This window comes from Hylobates moloch, unplaced genomic scaffold, assembly GCF_009828535.3.
Source record: "Hylobates moloch isolate HMO894 unplaced genomic scaffold, HMol_V3 SCAFFOLD_15, whole genome shotgun sequence".
Lineage (NCBI taxonomy): Eukaryota > Metazoa > Chordata > Mammalia > Primates > Hylobatidae > Hylobates > Hylobates moloch.
The window spans coordinates 36,660,827-36,674,888 of record NW_026652290.1 but is presented as its reverse complement, the minus strand read 5'-3'; the positions used below and the strand labels follow the sequence as shown (position 1 = coordinate 36,674,888).

The 14,062-nt window shown below is 46.7% G+C and overlaps 1 protein-coding gene across 4 annotated transcripts; it reads left to right on the top strand.

Annotated features, from left to right (window-relative positions):
• Nucleotides 1–821: 821 nt before the first annotated feature.
• Nucleotides 822–13,754, top strand: ECRG4 (ECRG4 augurin precursor). Of its 4 annotated transcripts, XM_058428339.1 has the most exons (5): nucleotides 1,857–2,140; nucleotides 6,117–6,273; nucleotides 7,173–7,220; nucleotides 9,215–9,372; nucleotides 13,071–13,754. In XM_058428339.1, the coding sequence occupies exons 2-5, from the start codon at nucleotides 6,222–6,224 to the stop codon at nucleotides 13,230–13,232; spliced, it is 420 nt and encodes a 139-aa protein (XP_058284322.1). In that variant the 5' UTR covers nucleotides 1,857–2,140; nucleotides 6,117–6,221; the 3' UTR covers nucleotides 13,233–13,754. The 4 variants fall into 4 exon arrangements, with proteins under 4 accessions (XP_032033653.1, XP_058284321.1, XP_058284322.1 ...); XM_032177762.2 differs by lacking the exons at nucleotides 1,857–2,140; nucleotides 6,117–6,273 and adding an exon at nucleotides 822–1,198 and having other exon boundaries at nucleotides 13,071–13,749; XM_058428338.1 differs by lacking the exon at nucleotides 6,117–6,273 and having other exon boundaries at nucleotides 1,856–2,140.
• Nucleotides 13,755–14,062: the final 308 nt, after the last annotated feature.

Sequence of the window (14,062 nt, the reverse complement as noted above, 5' to 3'; positions counted from 1 at the left end):
CTGGGCAACAAGAGTGAAACTCCGTCTCGGGGGGCGGGAAATAAGTGAGAACCTTGGTGAAGGAAAGAGGTAATCAGCTCACTTCACGGCAGATCTGAGATGGGAACACAGGAAAGGTAATCTCACATCACCATCCTTTTGTAGCCCAGGCCTGGAGAGAATAATTAGGTGACCCGCTCAGAGTCCGTTGGGATAAAGTTGTTCTAGTTTTTGTTCACTACGCCGCCTTTCACGTGTCCTCTACATTTGAACAGGCCCGTTACTGGGATGCAGTTCTGTGTATCCCTTGGGTCTCACCTTAACATCGCGTGCTGAAGTGTGCCCGGATTACAGAGTGGGCAAAGGGAAGCAGTGGTTTTGCTCACAGCTGCAGGGCACCAGGTTCCTGGTTTCTCAGAGGCTTTTCTATTGGAGAAGTTTGGGTGAGACGATCTCCTGGACTGCAGCTCTGAACCCAGACTGTGGAGTCTTTCAAAATATCTCGAAAAACAGCCCCGCCTAAGGCATCCTTAAGAGCACAGCTCTGAACTAAGGAAATTCCAAAGCCCACTTTACAAATCAGGCAGAAGCAAGGCCCCCAAGCAGGGAGGGAGGGAGATGGGGAAGGAAGGGGCGAGGAGTAAGGGGAACAGTGGCGTGGCTGGGGCGGGCGGAAGAAGTAGGGGAGCCAAGGAGACACCCCAGCGCTGGGATCCGGCAAGTCCTCCCTCTGAGTGGCCAGGGGACCTCGTCCCTTCTCCTGATGCCTTCTGCCCTTCCCTGGGTCTCCGGAACCCAGCTTGTCCTAACCGCTTTCGCTGCGGGCAGCGCTGGCCACGCGGCGCCCCGCCGCCGGCGGTTCTCCGTGGCCGAGCATCCTTGGCCTTGGAGCCCAGGGGCTGCGTTCCCCTTGGGGACGGGGCCGGAGAGAGGACCTCGGCGGTGCTCGCCCGTACGCTGGGCGCAGCTGCTTGGCCCTCAGCCCTTTGGCGCGGCGCCCACCCACTAGGTCCCGCCCCGGCAGCGACGCAGGGATAACCCGCGGCCGCGCCTGCCCACTCGCACCCCTCTCCCGCGCCCAGTTCTCCCGCGCAGCGGCTCCAAGTGCGCCCCTCACCCTCCTGCTCGCGCTGCGCCGCCATGGCCGCCTCCCCCGCGCGGCCTGCTGTCCTGGCCCTGACCGGGCTGGCGCTGCTCCTGCTCCTGTGCTGGGGCCCAGGTGAGCGGGGCGATGCCAGGCTGATTGATAGCTGCGCCAGGGATTGGCCCCGTGTGGCGCTTCCAGGGTGCCCGGGGAGAGCGATCGGTGATGGGGTGGCGGCGTAGGGACACATCCTTAGCCTAGGCAGGGCCAAGGGGGTGGTAGGGGACCGGCTCTGGGGTTTTGCACTCGCACGAGTGCGAAGTGGTGAGCTTGTGCGGGTGGAGAGAGTACCGGGGTCAAGGGCAGGGTCTCAGATCTCCCGGGCAACCATGGGCAAGGAGGGCCAGGCGTCCGAAGGGTGGGCAAGTAGTGTTTCGGGGTGTAACGTAAGGGGCAAAGGGGTTGTGGGGGCTTTACGCAGCTGGTAACCCAGAGGAGGCAAATGGCATCATCACCGCGATTCCCTTCCAGGCAGTCGCTTGGCAACCGAGTTGACTTGCGCTTCCCAGGTGGTCAAGTTGCAATTTGCAAAGCTGGGCACAGGCCTCACACCCCAGAGAGGGGAAAGGCTCTTAAAGGAGTAATGCTTAATCCTTTCTGCTTCGTGGAGCTCCCAGCGAATCGGTTGAAAACTCCAAAATTCCGCGCTCGCTCTCTGTAAAACGTGCATTCATACGCACACCTAGAATGATGGGTGCTCCGATATCTGAACGCTGGGCTCCACAGGCCCCACTTTAGGAACCATAATCTGAAGCCGTGGTTTGTCCTGAGTTACCACCTTCACTGGGTAGGAGGAACCTTTATGGTTCACAAGTGGCCTCAAGGACACATGACTGCCTTTGAAGCTTACACCTTGGGGAGGCAGGGATTGTGACCTCAGAGTTACCGGTGTATGAAGTGACTTGCCCAAGAGCCTGAGACTGGCGCTGTCCCTCTGCAAAGCAGCTGGGCACTGCCTAATGTGGAAGGGAGGCTCACTCGATTGCTCAGTTTCTGTATTGTGCTCATTCAAAACAGGTATGAAAACAACTCCAGGTGAGAAGAGGCAGGGGACATTCAGTAGGAGCCCTAGGATGCAGCCCCAGGGTTGCTAGAACAGCAGGAGAGGTGGTGGGGTCTGTTCAGGTGAGGAGGATTACTGTTCCACATTAGAATCACAGGTGAAGCTAGTCAGTCATTTCCCATTGTATGGTTTACCTGCCTCCCACTCTTTGTTCTTCCCATTTTAAGAAGCACATCGGGGCCGGCCTCGGTGGCTCATACCTGTAATCCCAGCACTTTGGGAGGCCGAGGGGGGCAGATCACTTGAGGTCGGGAGTTCGAGACCAGCCTGACCAACATGGAGAAACCCTGTCTCTACTAAAAATTCCGGACGTGGTGGCACATACCTGTAATCCCAGCTACTCAGGAGGCTGAGGCAGGAGAATCGCTTGAATCTGGGAGGTGGAGATTGTGGTGAGCTGAGATCGTGCCATTGCACTCCAGCCTGGGTAACAAGAGCGAAACTCCGTTGCAAAATAAAAAAATAAAAAAATAAAAGAAGAAGAAGAAAAAAGCACATCTGAATAAGTCGAGTGAGCACTGGCTACAAGCCATTTATTTTCAGGACTTGTATTTTATTTAGTTTATACCAATAACTCAGTGATAGAAGTCAGTTAAAATATCATCACCGAGCTGGGATGTGAAAGTTCTTATACAATTAAAATATATATATATATTTTTTGAGATGGAGTTTTGCTCTTGTTGCCCAGGCTGGAGTGCAATGGCATGATCTTGGCTCACCGCAACCTCTGCCTCCCGGGTTCAAGCGATTCTCCTACCTCAGCCTCCCAAGTAGCTAGAATTACAGGCATGTGCCACCACACCCAGCTAAGGTTTTTTTTTGTTTTTTGGTATTTTTAGTAGAGATGGGGTTTCTCCATGTTGGTCAGGCTGGTCTCGAACTGCCGACCTCAGGTGATCCGCCAACCTTGGCCTCCCAAAGTGCTGGGATTACAAACATGAACCACCATGCCCAGCCTACAATGAAAATCTTTATGTAATCCCAAAGGTGACTCTTTATGCCACCTCCAAACTTTTTTTTTTTTTTTTTTGAGGCAGGGTCTCACTTTGTTGCCCAGGCAGGAGTGCAGTGGTGTGATCATAGCTCACTGCAGCCTTGATTTCCTGGGCTCAAGCAATCCTTCCACCTCAGCCTCCCAAGTAGCTGGGACTACAGGTGTGTGACACCACACCTGGCAATTTTTTTTTTTTTTTTTGCTTTTAATTTTTAGTAGAGATGAGTCTCACTATGTAGCCCAGGCTGGTCTCAAACTCCTGGGCTCAAGTGATGCTTCTGCCTCGGCTTCCCAAAGTGCTAGGATTATAGGCTTGAACCACCACGCCCTTCCTCATTCACAAACATTTAATAAAGAAAACAATCCTGGCCTCTTCTTGATCAATGTATTAATATTAAGCACCTTCAAAGGAGCATTTTGCAGCTCTGAATTTGCTGGGAGAGCTAATACTAGGCAACTGGATTGGATAAATTCAGGAGTGCTTATTATTGCAGCCTCGAATGAACAACTGATGATATTGGGTGAAAAATCCGTAATACAGAAAAAAATCACAGCTATTCTATTGTTCCTTATTCTTTTCCTCAAACAAATTTAGTGTAGTGTCCAATTATATGTACTGATATGGAGTTCAGTGTGTAGTACCTGGCACAGTAGCAGCATTCATAATTCATAATTTGGGACTTATTTGTGCTTTTCAGTCTATAGCTAAGGTTTGTTTCTGGAGTAATAGTGACATACATTTGCTGCAGGAAATTGCAGCCTCATCGCAAATGCCTACACCCAATGTCTATTTCAACATCAGACCACGTTTCATTCATTAATTGTTAAACACTTTTACAGAAGGCAAACAGATGGAGGGGCCATACTTAATTCTGTATGCACTACCCTGTGAGCTGTTAGAGACTGACAAATGTTAAGACATTAATGAATGCTATTATTAGTGCCAAGGAACATATCTGTCTCCCTTGGCAAATATTTTCATAGATTTCTTCATTGAATTTAAGTTTGGAAGGGAAGTAGAGGGTTTAACAGTAGTCCCACCCCCATCTAATTAGAAAATCCCCTCTACAGTAGCCTGGTCAAGTGCTCATCTTTGTTTATTTATGCTCAGATGCCTCCAGCAACTCTTAATCTCAAACCCCCCAAGGCCATTTGTCCCATCTTGGGTGGCTGTCTGTCTGGGTGTTAGAAACCTTACTTCATGCCCTAACCTATGGCCCAGTGGCCCCTCAAAGCCTTTGCTCTCCTCCCACAAGTTTCCTTCCTTCCTTCCTTCCTTCCTTCCTTCCTTCCTTCCTTCTTTTTATTCTTTCTTCCTTCTTTTTCTTCTTTCTCTCTCTTTCTTTCTTTTTCTTTCTTTCTTCTTTTTTTCTTTTCTTTCTTTCTTTTCTTTCCTTCTTTCTTTTCTTTCTTTCTTCTTTCTCTTTTTCTTTCTTTCCTCTTTCTTTCCTTCCTTCCTTCCTTCCTTCTTTCTTTCTCTCTTTCTTTCTTTCTTTTTTCTGAGATGGAGTCTCACTCTGTCACCCAGGATGGAGTGCAGTGACGCTATATTGGTTCACTGCAACTTCCGTCTCCCAGGTTCAAGTGATTCTCCTGCCTCAGCCTCCCGAGTAGCTGGGACTACAGGCATGCACCACCACACTCGGCTAATTTTTTGTATTTTTAGTAGAGACAGGGTTTCACCAAGTTGACCAGGCTGGTCTCAAACTCCTGACCTCAGGCGATGTGCCTGCCTTGGCCTCCCAAAGTGCTGGGGTTACAGGTGTGAGCCACCACACCCGGCCCCACAAGTTTTATTTCTCTAGGTTAAACACCTAAATTCCTTTAATTTCTTCTCATATAACACATGTTTGGGCGCTAGTCCTCTCTGGACACTCTCCTTTGACCACAACTCCAGTTTTTCTACGACCTTCTTCAAGTGAGATGATGTGAACTGAACTAAATAGTAGAGGGGAGGTCTGTTCAGAGCTGTGATGAAACAGCGACAGGACAGTTACTTTCTTTTTTTAAGTATCCTTTATTAAACAGCCTAAGATTGCAATTGCTTTTTAAACAACTACATCACTGTAGACCGACTTGAGCACAGACAACAAAAACCACTGCAGCTCTCCCACAGGCTGCTGTGCACTACGCTGATACCTTAGCTCGCCACCCAGCAGACTCCCAGTTCTCATAGGGAAGGTGCGAGGGAAACCACCACCTCTCTTCCCTGGCCCTTCAGTGTGGTCCCTAGAGATCTTATGAAGCCATTTCCATGCCATTAAACCTCGAAAAATTGGGTGGCCATGTAATTTATCATCCAAGCTGAAACACTTTTGAGAGCAAAAGGAGGCACTATCATTAATTTACAAGGACAAGAGGTATATACCAGGGCTGTCCCTGGACAGCCAGAAAGTGTGGCCACCCTACCTGTGAATTACGAGGGAGGCACTTAGCAGGAAATAGACTTAAGTTCTAGCAGGTTCCCTGTCCCATCCCAGAGGGCAGGCCAGCAGGCTCCCTGGATGGCCCAATGAATCTGAAGGCAGCTAGGTAGCACTTTAATCCAAATGCTACAGGAGGCTAGTAGGTTAGGTGGCTGCTTAGGGACCATGGGTGTGCTAAGTGATTTGGGCTGAGAGGCATTCAAATTCAAAATTTGTAAACACTGGGTATGCTAATAAAATGCATCCTCAGGTAGGGCAGCCAGCTTGTAACTCTTGGCTATGGATATATTTTTCTCCCCAACTCCATAGTAAATTCTTTATGCAGAGGTTCTCTTTTAAAACATTTATTTTTCCCCCCAGCTTTATCAATGTATAATTCACAAACAAAGCAGGGGTTCTTAATTTTATTTGGGTCACAGACACTTTTAAGAGTCTGGCAAAAGCTATGGTTCCTATTCCCAGAAAACTGTGCCTTTGCAGATGCAAACGCAATTTTACATGCCTTTCTAGACCCCCTGGAGCCTGTCCGTGGAAGGAGAGGCTAAGAACCCTGCTGAGAAAGTGGTCACCATTACCTCCATCCTGGGGCCTGACTCCAGTTCCTTACACCCGAAGATGCTCTACTCACTACTTACGATGTCAGCATGTCTGCATGCAACAGTTAAGGGTCAGAGGCTTCTATAGGTCTGCAAGCCAGTTCGCTGGGTGAAGGCATGTGTTCTATCAGGCCAGACAAGGTATTTTCTGTTAACAATGATTGAGCTGATCAGAAACACTTTTAAAAGTGAATACAAATAACAGCAAGTGGTATAAATCATGCTTGATTTTAGGGTGATCTGGGCAAGCTACAAAACCGGGCTGCACTTTTAGAGAGCGAAGGCAAGTTCCCCAGCGTGTGGGAGCCTGAATCCCATTTCTGCCTGCCTCTGTCTTCACATGGGTGACCTCTCTGGATCCTCTCTTCTTCTTATAAAAACACCAGTCACTGGATTTCTATCCATCTAAATCCTGTATGATAACATCTTGAGACCCTCTCAGTGACGGGTAAGGCTGTAAAAAAAAAAAAAAAAAAAAAAAAGAAAAAGAAAATTTAAAAAAAGAAAATCTTGAGATCCTTAATGGATTATATCTGAAAAGACCCCATTTCCAAATAAGCAAATAAGCTCCCATTCATGAGTTTCTGGTGGATAGGAGTTTCGGGAGGACACTATTCACTATTCAACGTATTACACCATGAAGCGAAAGTTTGCAGGAGGATGCACATGACAGATGGCTGCACCTCATAGTAAGACACAGGGCTAAAAGAACAGCATCACTCTGACTGGCTCAAATCATAATGCCCTTGGTCGGCTGTGGTCATTATCACCAGTATTAGCCATGGGCAGCCTGAATTGTTTGTCCTGCAGGACAGGGAATACAGCAAGCATTAAGTAATACTGTGATGTTACCAAGTTGCCAAATCAAGGCAGGGGCCCGCAGTTCTTTTTTCCCACTCTGATTTTTGCCTTTGATAAATCGAAGGGAGCAGTGTAACTCTGATATGGATTTCAATTTTCATTTCTTTAGGTGGCATAAGTGGAAATAAACTCAAGCTGATGCTTCAAAAACGAGAAGGTAAATATACCCCAAATGGATAAGGGATGCATTCTTAACTGGATAGAAATAAAATGGCAATATGGATTGTGCTCACTGGAGTCTTGTATTTGGAAAATCAAAAGTGTTTACTCCTTAAAAGGTTAGCAGATATGAAGGGCTTATTCTGTGGGTATGTGGTGTGGTATTTTATTAGATAAATATTATTGCCAGTAAATGCCTGAAGGTTATTTTTCTGAAACCTGTCAGTGTGGACTCAAAAATAAAAGAAACAGTAGTACAGTGTTAATTGCATGCTATTTATTTTAGGACCATGAAGCACTTTAGAGACTATCTTTGGAGCACATAATCCTCAGTTGGTGGGGCAGGCGTGGAACAGCAGTGTGGCGGTAGTCCGTGTATCCGATGAGCTCTTGGGGAAGGGTTTCAAACAGGAAAGCCTTTCTCGTTATTAGCCTCTGTTTTGAATAATGCATCTAAGATAAATGTGAGAGCAGCAAAATGTCATAGAAATTGAACAGTCTGGGGGGTCACAACACACAGGTTCTGGACCTGCTGTAATCAGATCAGGTGGATCAATTGTAGGGTCTCGTAATGTCATTTTCCCTCTCCCAACTATCATCTTTATCTGTAAAATTAAGAATCCCTTAGAAATGAAAAAGTGTGACCACACTTCTGATGTGACCATTTAGTCATTCTTTCCCTCCTAGTTTAAGGGGGATTCTAGCAGGCTGAACTTCCTCCCTGAAGTGGGGTCCTCAGTCATTCTTCCCACACTCCCCAGTTGCTGCTCAGGGTCCCTCCCACAGGTGGCTGGAGAACAAGCTTGGGGGTGGTCCCAGCATCTTTTCCTAGCTTTCCAGCCACCCATGAAGCCCTGGCCCACCCCCAATCTCTGAAGCAGCTAGCTCACAGGGTCCCCTCCCTGTGCTATGTGGTGGCCAGAGCCTCACCTCACGGATGCCCAGGGATGAACAACACCCTCACAGAGCCAGTTTGTCATAGGTGAGCAAGCTGCTGAGGCAGTCACAACTCCTAGGTGTGCATCCCGCAGCCTTGACTCAGTTCAAATCAAGAAACACATACTGAGCACCTACTGTGTACAAAACACTGTTACAATCCCTGAAGGGATTGTAAACAAACAAACAAAAAACCCTGCTGATATTTATCCATATGACCAACAAATGCACCAGGCCTGCATTTCCATGATCCTGTGCATTTTTCCTAATGTCATCAAGAGGGGCTGTCCATCCACTTTTATAGATACAGGGACAGAGGCTGAAAACGTGACAGCAGGAGAAAAATGCCTAATGGCACAGTGGCTTCCTCGAGCACATCCTGCAGAAGTGGTTCCATTTCAACAATTGAGACTGTGATGGAAAGACGTTAGCAGCAGCAGTGTTAGGGTGCAGGTCAGTATCCTGCATCAATGGTCAGACTGTGAGGTGCAGAGAGGCATTGGCTTAAGGGGATTCGGTGTCCCAGCAGCCTGGTGTGAGAATCAGCTCTACTGTTGGGCAGGGTCTGGTCCCTGCTCACCCGGGGTTCATCATTCCAGTTCCTTTTTCTTACAAAATCTCCTGAGCCAAGCACAACCCTCTCGTGTTGGCATATGCAATGGACATGCCCGTATACCTGTGTGGCACTAGATATCCAGTCTGTTTCCTGAATGCGGAGCCTGAGGGGTGGGCCACTTGCCCGTGGGAAAGTCCTGGGTCCCGGGCGCGAGTGGGCTGCAGGGGATGAGCTGAATTTCGTTTCTACCCTGAGGACCTAGAGGTTGAAGTTTAGTCCATGCCCCTTTATAGGGTTGTACCAAATAGCACTTACTAACAGGAAGCATGGTGACAGAATCTATGAAGCTGTGTGACATTGTCACATGCAAGTAAGAATGAAGTTGAGTCAAAACCCTCCTACACATGGTGGTGGGGGATGGGATGTATAACAGGGATTCACCGCAAGTGAGGAAGGAAATCATTCTTTGTGCTTTGGGGATGGGGAATTGATGATTTCAGCACCTGTTCCAACTAAGACTAAAGTGGCCGTTGATGAGAACAAAGCCAAAGAATTCCTCGGCAGCCTGAAGCGCCAGAAGCGGCAGCTGTGGGACCGGACTCGGCCCGAGGTGCAGCAGTGGTACCAGCAGTTTCTCTACATGGGCTTTGACGAAGCGGTAGGTGTTGCCTCCGGTTGCAGGCCTGGCTTCTACAGGGCAGGGTGGCAGGAGGCCTGGCTCGGGGAAATAGGAAGCAGAAAATTCAGCTTTGCTGTTCATTCCTAGAGTAAGAGCCCCATCATATGCCAAGTGCTATCAGGCACTGGATCATGTTACCTACGGTGTAAGGGCGATGGCTGGAAGTTTCCACCAGGGTACATTCAGGAGGCAGAACCCAGGGCAGTCATGAACCAAAACAGCGGGGACCTAGATTCATCGAGAATCTGACTTTCTTGGGAACCCTTTTAACTTGGCTGAACAGTTTTGCCAGAGTATCCTTAAAATAACTCACAATCCCCCAAAACCTTTTAACTTTTACCTTGAAGACTGTCAGAAACAACAGGGATGCCAGGATCTATGATGATAATGAAAAGAGATGAAAAAGGACCTGTAAAGAGAGGATGGGTCTTTGTAGAGGTTTTGGGTAGAATTTGTCAATGCACTTATAGGAAAAGATGGTTTACAGTTCATGCGCCTAGACGGCATTGGTGGATGTGTTCATTGAATGAAAGACAAAGAGTTTATAATCTTAGGCTCCCAGCTGGGGTGCATGTGGAGGTGAGACGGCAGGCCATGGAAGTCATAGACGCGGCCGCATGGGCATCCGTCCATGGTGACTGCAGAGGCTGAGCTCCCTGTGTGAGACGTAGAGGGAGGACCCGTGGCCTGTGCTGCCCCACCAGGGAGCAGATGGGCTTTTCATGGGCAGGACCTCCAATTGGGCAGTCGGATGTGTTTTTCAAAACGGGCACATGATTCATTTAGACGGTGTATACACAATACTGCAGTAGGTGAAGAAAACTAAACCCCTTCGACATATCGTTTTTAATGGCTACATAAAATGAAATCATGTGGCTATACCATAATTTCCTTCACATTTCCAGCCATTGGACATATTACTTGTTCCCTAAGTGTCTTTTTGCTTTTCTTTCTTTTTCTGTGCAAATAGGTAAACATGTATAGCCACTGAGCCAAGCATGATTCTAAGTACTTAGAGGTATGAACTTACTTCACATTCACAACAACCCAAAAGGCAGGTGCTATTATTTGCATCTCTGTACAGTTTGCCTCTTACTTAAACCACATTCTTCCCAGTGAGGCTCCTGGGGCAAGGGTGGAATCACATTTAAGTATCTCTGAGTATTGTCAAATTGCACATTCCTGTGAGTCACATGTAAGAACAACAGTTTTCTGGAATCTTCAGCAGCATCTGGTGTTCTCACTGAAAATTAAAAATATATGTTTGCTTACTTGATAGATGAAAATGCTATATCCTCTTTCAGTAATTTGCATTTCTTTGATGACCATCATTAAAATGGGCATTAGGAGTTTAACATGCAGGGACGGGCATGGTGGCTCATGCCTGTAATCCCAACACTTTGGGAGGCCAAGGCAGGTGGATCACCTGAGGTCAAGAGTTCAAGACCAGCTTGGCCAACAGGACAAAACCCCGTTTCTACTAAAAATACAAAAAATTAGCCAGGTGTGTGGCTCATGCCTGTAGTCTCAGCTACTCAGGGGGCTGAGACAGGAGAATCCCTCGAACCCGGGAGGCAGAGGTTGCTGTGAGCTGAGATCATACCACTACACTCCAGCCTGGGCGACAGAATGAGACTCCGTCTCAAAAAAGAAAAAAAGAGAGTTTAACATGCAGAAACTGCTCAAATAATGTCAGGTGACAAAACCAGAATAAAGATGAGGATCAAATAAGATTACAGTAACTTAATATGCATTAAAAAGAGTACAATGACTACATCCAAGTGTCACTAGTGGTCTCTGGCAAAGGAATATGATCTTCTTTTTCTATGCTCTTCTCTCACATACAGATTTTAAAATCTTAGTCTACATTATTTCTGTATTCATCAAACATTTTTAAAAAATTTTGAAAATACATATTTAAGCTAAAACTGTAAGCAAATTTGTAAAATGAGAGGCCAGGAACAGTGGCTCATGCTTGTAATCCTAGCACGTTGGGAGGCCGAGATGGGTGGATCACCTGAGGTCAGGAGTTGTTGGAGACCAGCCTGGCCAACATGGCAAAAACCCATCTCTACTAAAAATACAAAAAAATTAGCCAGGCATGGTGGCGGATGGCTATAATCCCAGCTACTCGGGAGGCTGAGGCAGGAGAATCGCTTGAACCTAGTGGGGGGTGGAGCTTGCAGTGAGCCGAAATCACGCCACTTCACTCCAGCCTGGGTGAAAGAGTGAAACTCCCTCTTAAAAAATAAATAAATGAATAAAATAAAATGAGAAAACCCAAGAGGCAAGATCGTTTCACCCATGGCCAAAAATGTTGTATTATGGGAGAAGCAAAACTAGAGATGGAGCCAAAGAAGTCGGTGTCCTCCTTCCCAAAGAAGAGGCTGCGGTGGGCTCAGATGATTCAGACCCCAGGTATAGAGTACGGTAGTGAGAAATTGGAATCATGCTCTTTAGCCCAGCACTAGCTGGCCCACTACCCACCAAGAGTGGATTACCACTGAGCCCCAGAGACCACAGACACGGGCTAGGCTGGGGATTCCAGCCTCACAAAGTTCTCAATATTAATTAATGTTCATTGGCAGTCTTGTTAAAATAATAACAGGTTGCTGAGTCCCTATATCAGAAAGTTCCATGCAGGAGGCATGGAGTGGCTGGTGCCTGAGAACCTGCATTTGTGATTTAGATGCAGGGGTGCATGGGCCATGCTTGGAGAAAAACTGGCCCTGTACCCCAATGGCATGACCCATTCACCCAGCCCATCTGTCATCTCCCTGCCTTTTTGCTCTCACACTAGATCTCTTGCCATGTCCTGAGCATCAACACCCGTGAGTCCTAGTCTAAATTAATATTGCACCTTCACCACCACCAAAGAAAAAGTAGTCTCTCCTTTAAAAAGAATGTATTAATAGCCAAGATCAGTTGCCCAAACCAAAAACCTGGGCATCATTCTACACTACTTACTCAGCTTTAGCTTCTCTATCCCTTTTATTATCTGCAACTGTCTCTTCTCATATCTGTCACTCAGGAACAGTAGGCTTCTTGAAGGCAGAGACTCTGTTTTTGGCAGCCCTCCAGTGCCCAGCACAGGGCATGACACATGGTGCCCATCTCAGAGCGTTTGCAGAATAAATAAATGCATCTGTGTACTCTCTAACCAACAACACAGGTATAAGAGTCACCATCAAATGTACCCCCAGTTCTCTGCCCTGGCACTATAATAGGCCAATGCAGTGGTTGATCTAACTCAGGCAACATTTTATTAAGCATCTACTACATGCAATATAAAAGGCCAGGCACAGGAATGGGGTAGGAAGATAAGACAGTGTTTGCCACAGTGAGATGTGGCCTGAGGGTCAGGCCAAGTTGTTACAGTATTTGGGCAGCTGTCCATTTGATTTACCAAGAGAGAGAAAAACATTTAAGTCTGGAGTACACTTAGCAAATATTTTGCAAAGGTATGGGCCTGCGCTCCTTTGGGAAAAGATAGCTTTTATCACAGTGAATACTGCTGACTGTTTTGGCCTCTAAGCACAAGAATACGATAACAGGGAGTGACTAAGGTTTGTTAATCATTGAAGAAAAACCACCATGGAGAAAAGCCATAGGTAAGATTAGGTCTTAGGGTACTGTGTGCCCTTAAATCCATTCTCTATCATTCTCTTTTCCTCCAGAAATTTGAAGATGACATCACCTATTGGCTTAACAGAGATAGAAATGGACATGAGTACTATGGCGATTACTACCAACGTCACTATGATGAAGACTCTGCAATTGGTCCCCGGAGCCCCTACAGCTTTAGGCATGGAGCCAGCGTCAACTACGATGACTACTAACCATGACTTGCCACACGCTGTACAAGAAGCAAATAGCGATTCTCTTCCTGTATCTCCTAATGCCTTACACTACTTGGTTTCTGATTTGTTCTATTTCAGCAGATCTTTTCTACCTACTTTGTGTGATCAAAAAAGAAGAGTTAAAACAACACATGTAAATGCCTTTTGATATCTCATGGGAATGCCTAAAATGCATCTCATTTAAAAATAGAAATAAAGCATTTTGTTAAAAAGAAAAGTCTCAGAATTCATTTGGGCGCAAATTAAGATGGTGACATTTCTCGTTCCCTTGATGTTTTGAAGTTGCATCTGAGAGGCACCCTCTGTTACCACCGTGAGATTCCTCACCACCACCCAGGCAGACCACGGGACTGAGTGAGAGGTCTTCAGTTTGTTAGAACACAGTCTACATGAAATGCAAGGCATACGATCAGCAAGAAAAGCTAGTTGAAAATAACCTGTGGTTACAGAACGTGGAGGATTCCAATCATTTGACAGAGAACCTTTCTGGTTCTGAGCTACAGCTGGACCTGTTTAATGTTACCATCCAAGAAATGAAGGGCAACAGAAAAAAAACCTGAAGTTTGGTTGATTTCAGAGCCACAGTTATCTAAAAAATAAAACCTCATTCCATGAATTTAAGACATATTTAAGAATATTCTTTGCATTGTAAACAACCTGAGTGAATGAAAGAAAAGGTGGCATTTGGGTGAGGAGAGGGAGGATAAGACAGGGGAGGTGAGTGAAGAATCTGAGCCTTTGCTGATAAGAACGGGTCTGGTCCCAGACTATGCAGAACTGCAGGGGGTGAGGTGGGAGAGGAGATTAAC

Bases quoted from the DNA above. Each gene is read 5' to 3' on its own strand.
- ECRG4 (XM_032177762.2), top strand. From the start codon at position 1,120: ATGGCCGCCTCCCCCGCGCGGCCTGCTGTCCTGGCCCTGACCGGGCTG. The intron at 1,199-7,172 runs GTGAGCGGGGCG...TCATTTCTTTAG, and splicing joins GCTCCTGTGCTGGGGCCCAG to GTGGCATAAGTGGAAATAAA. The intron at 7,221-9,214 runs GTAAATATACCC...TGATGATTTCAG, and splicing joins GATGCTTCAAAAACGAGAAG to CACCTGTTCCAACTAAGACT.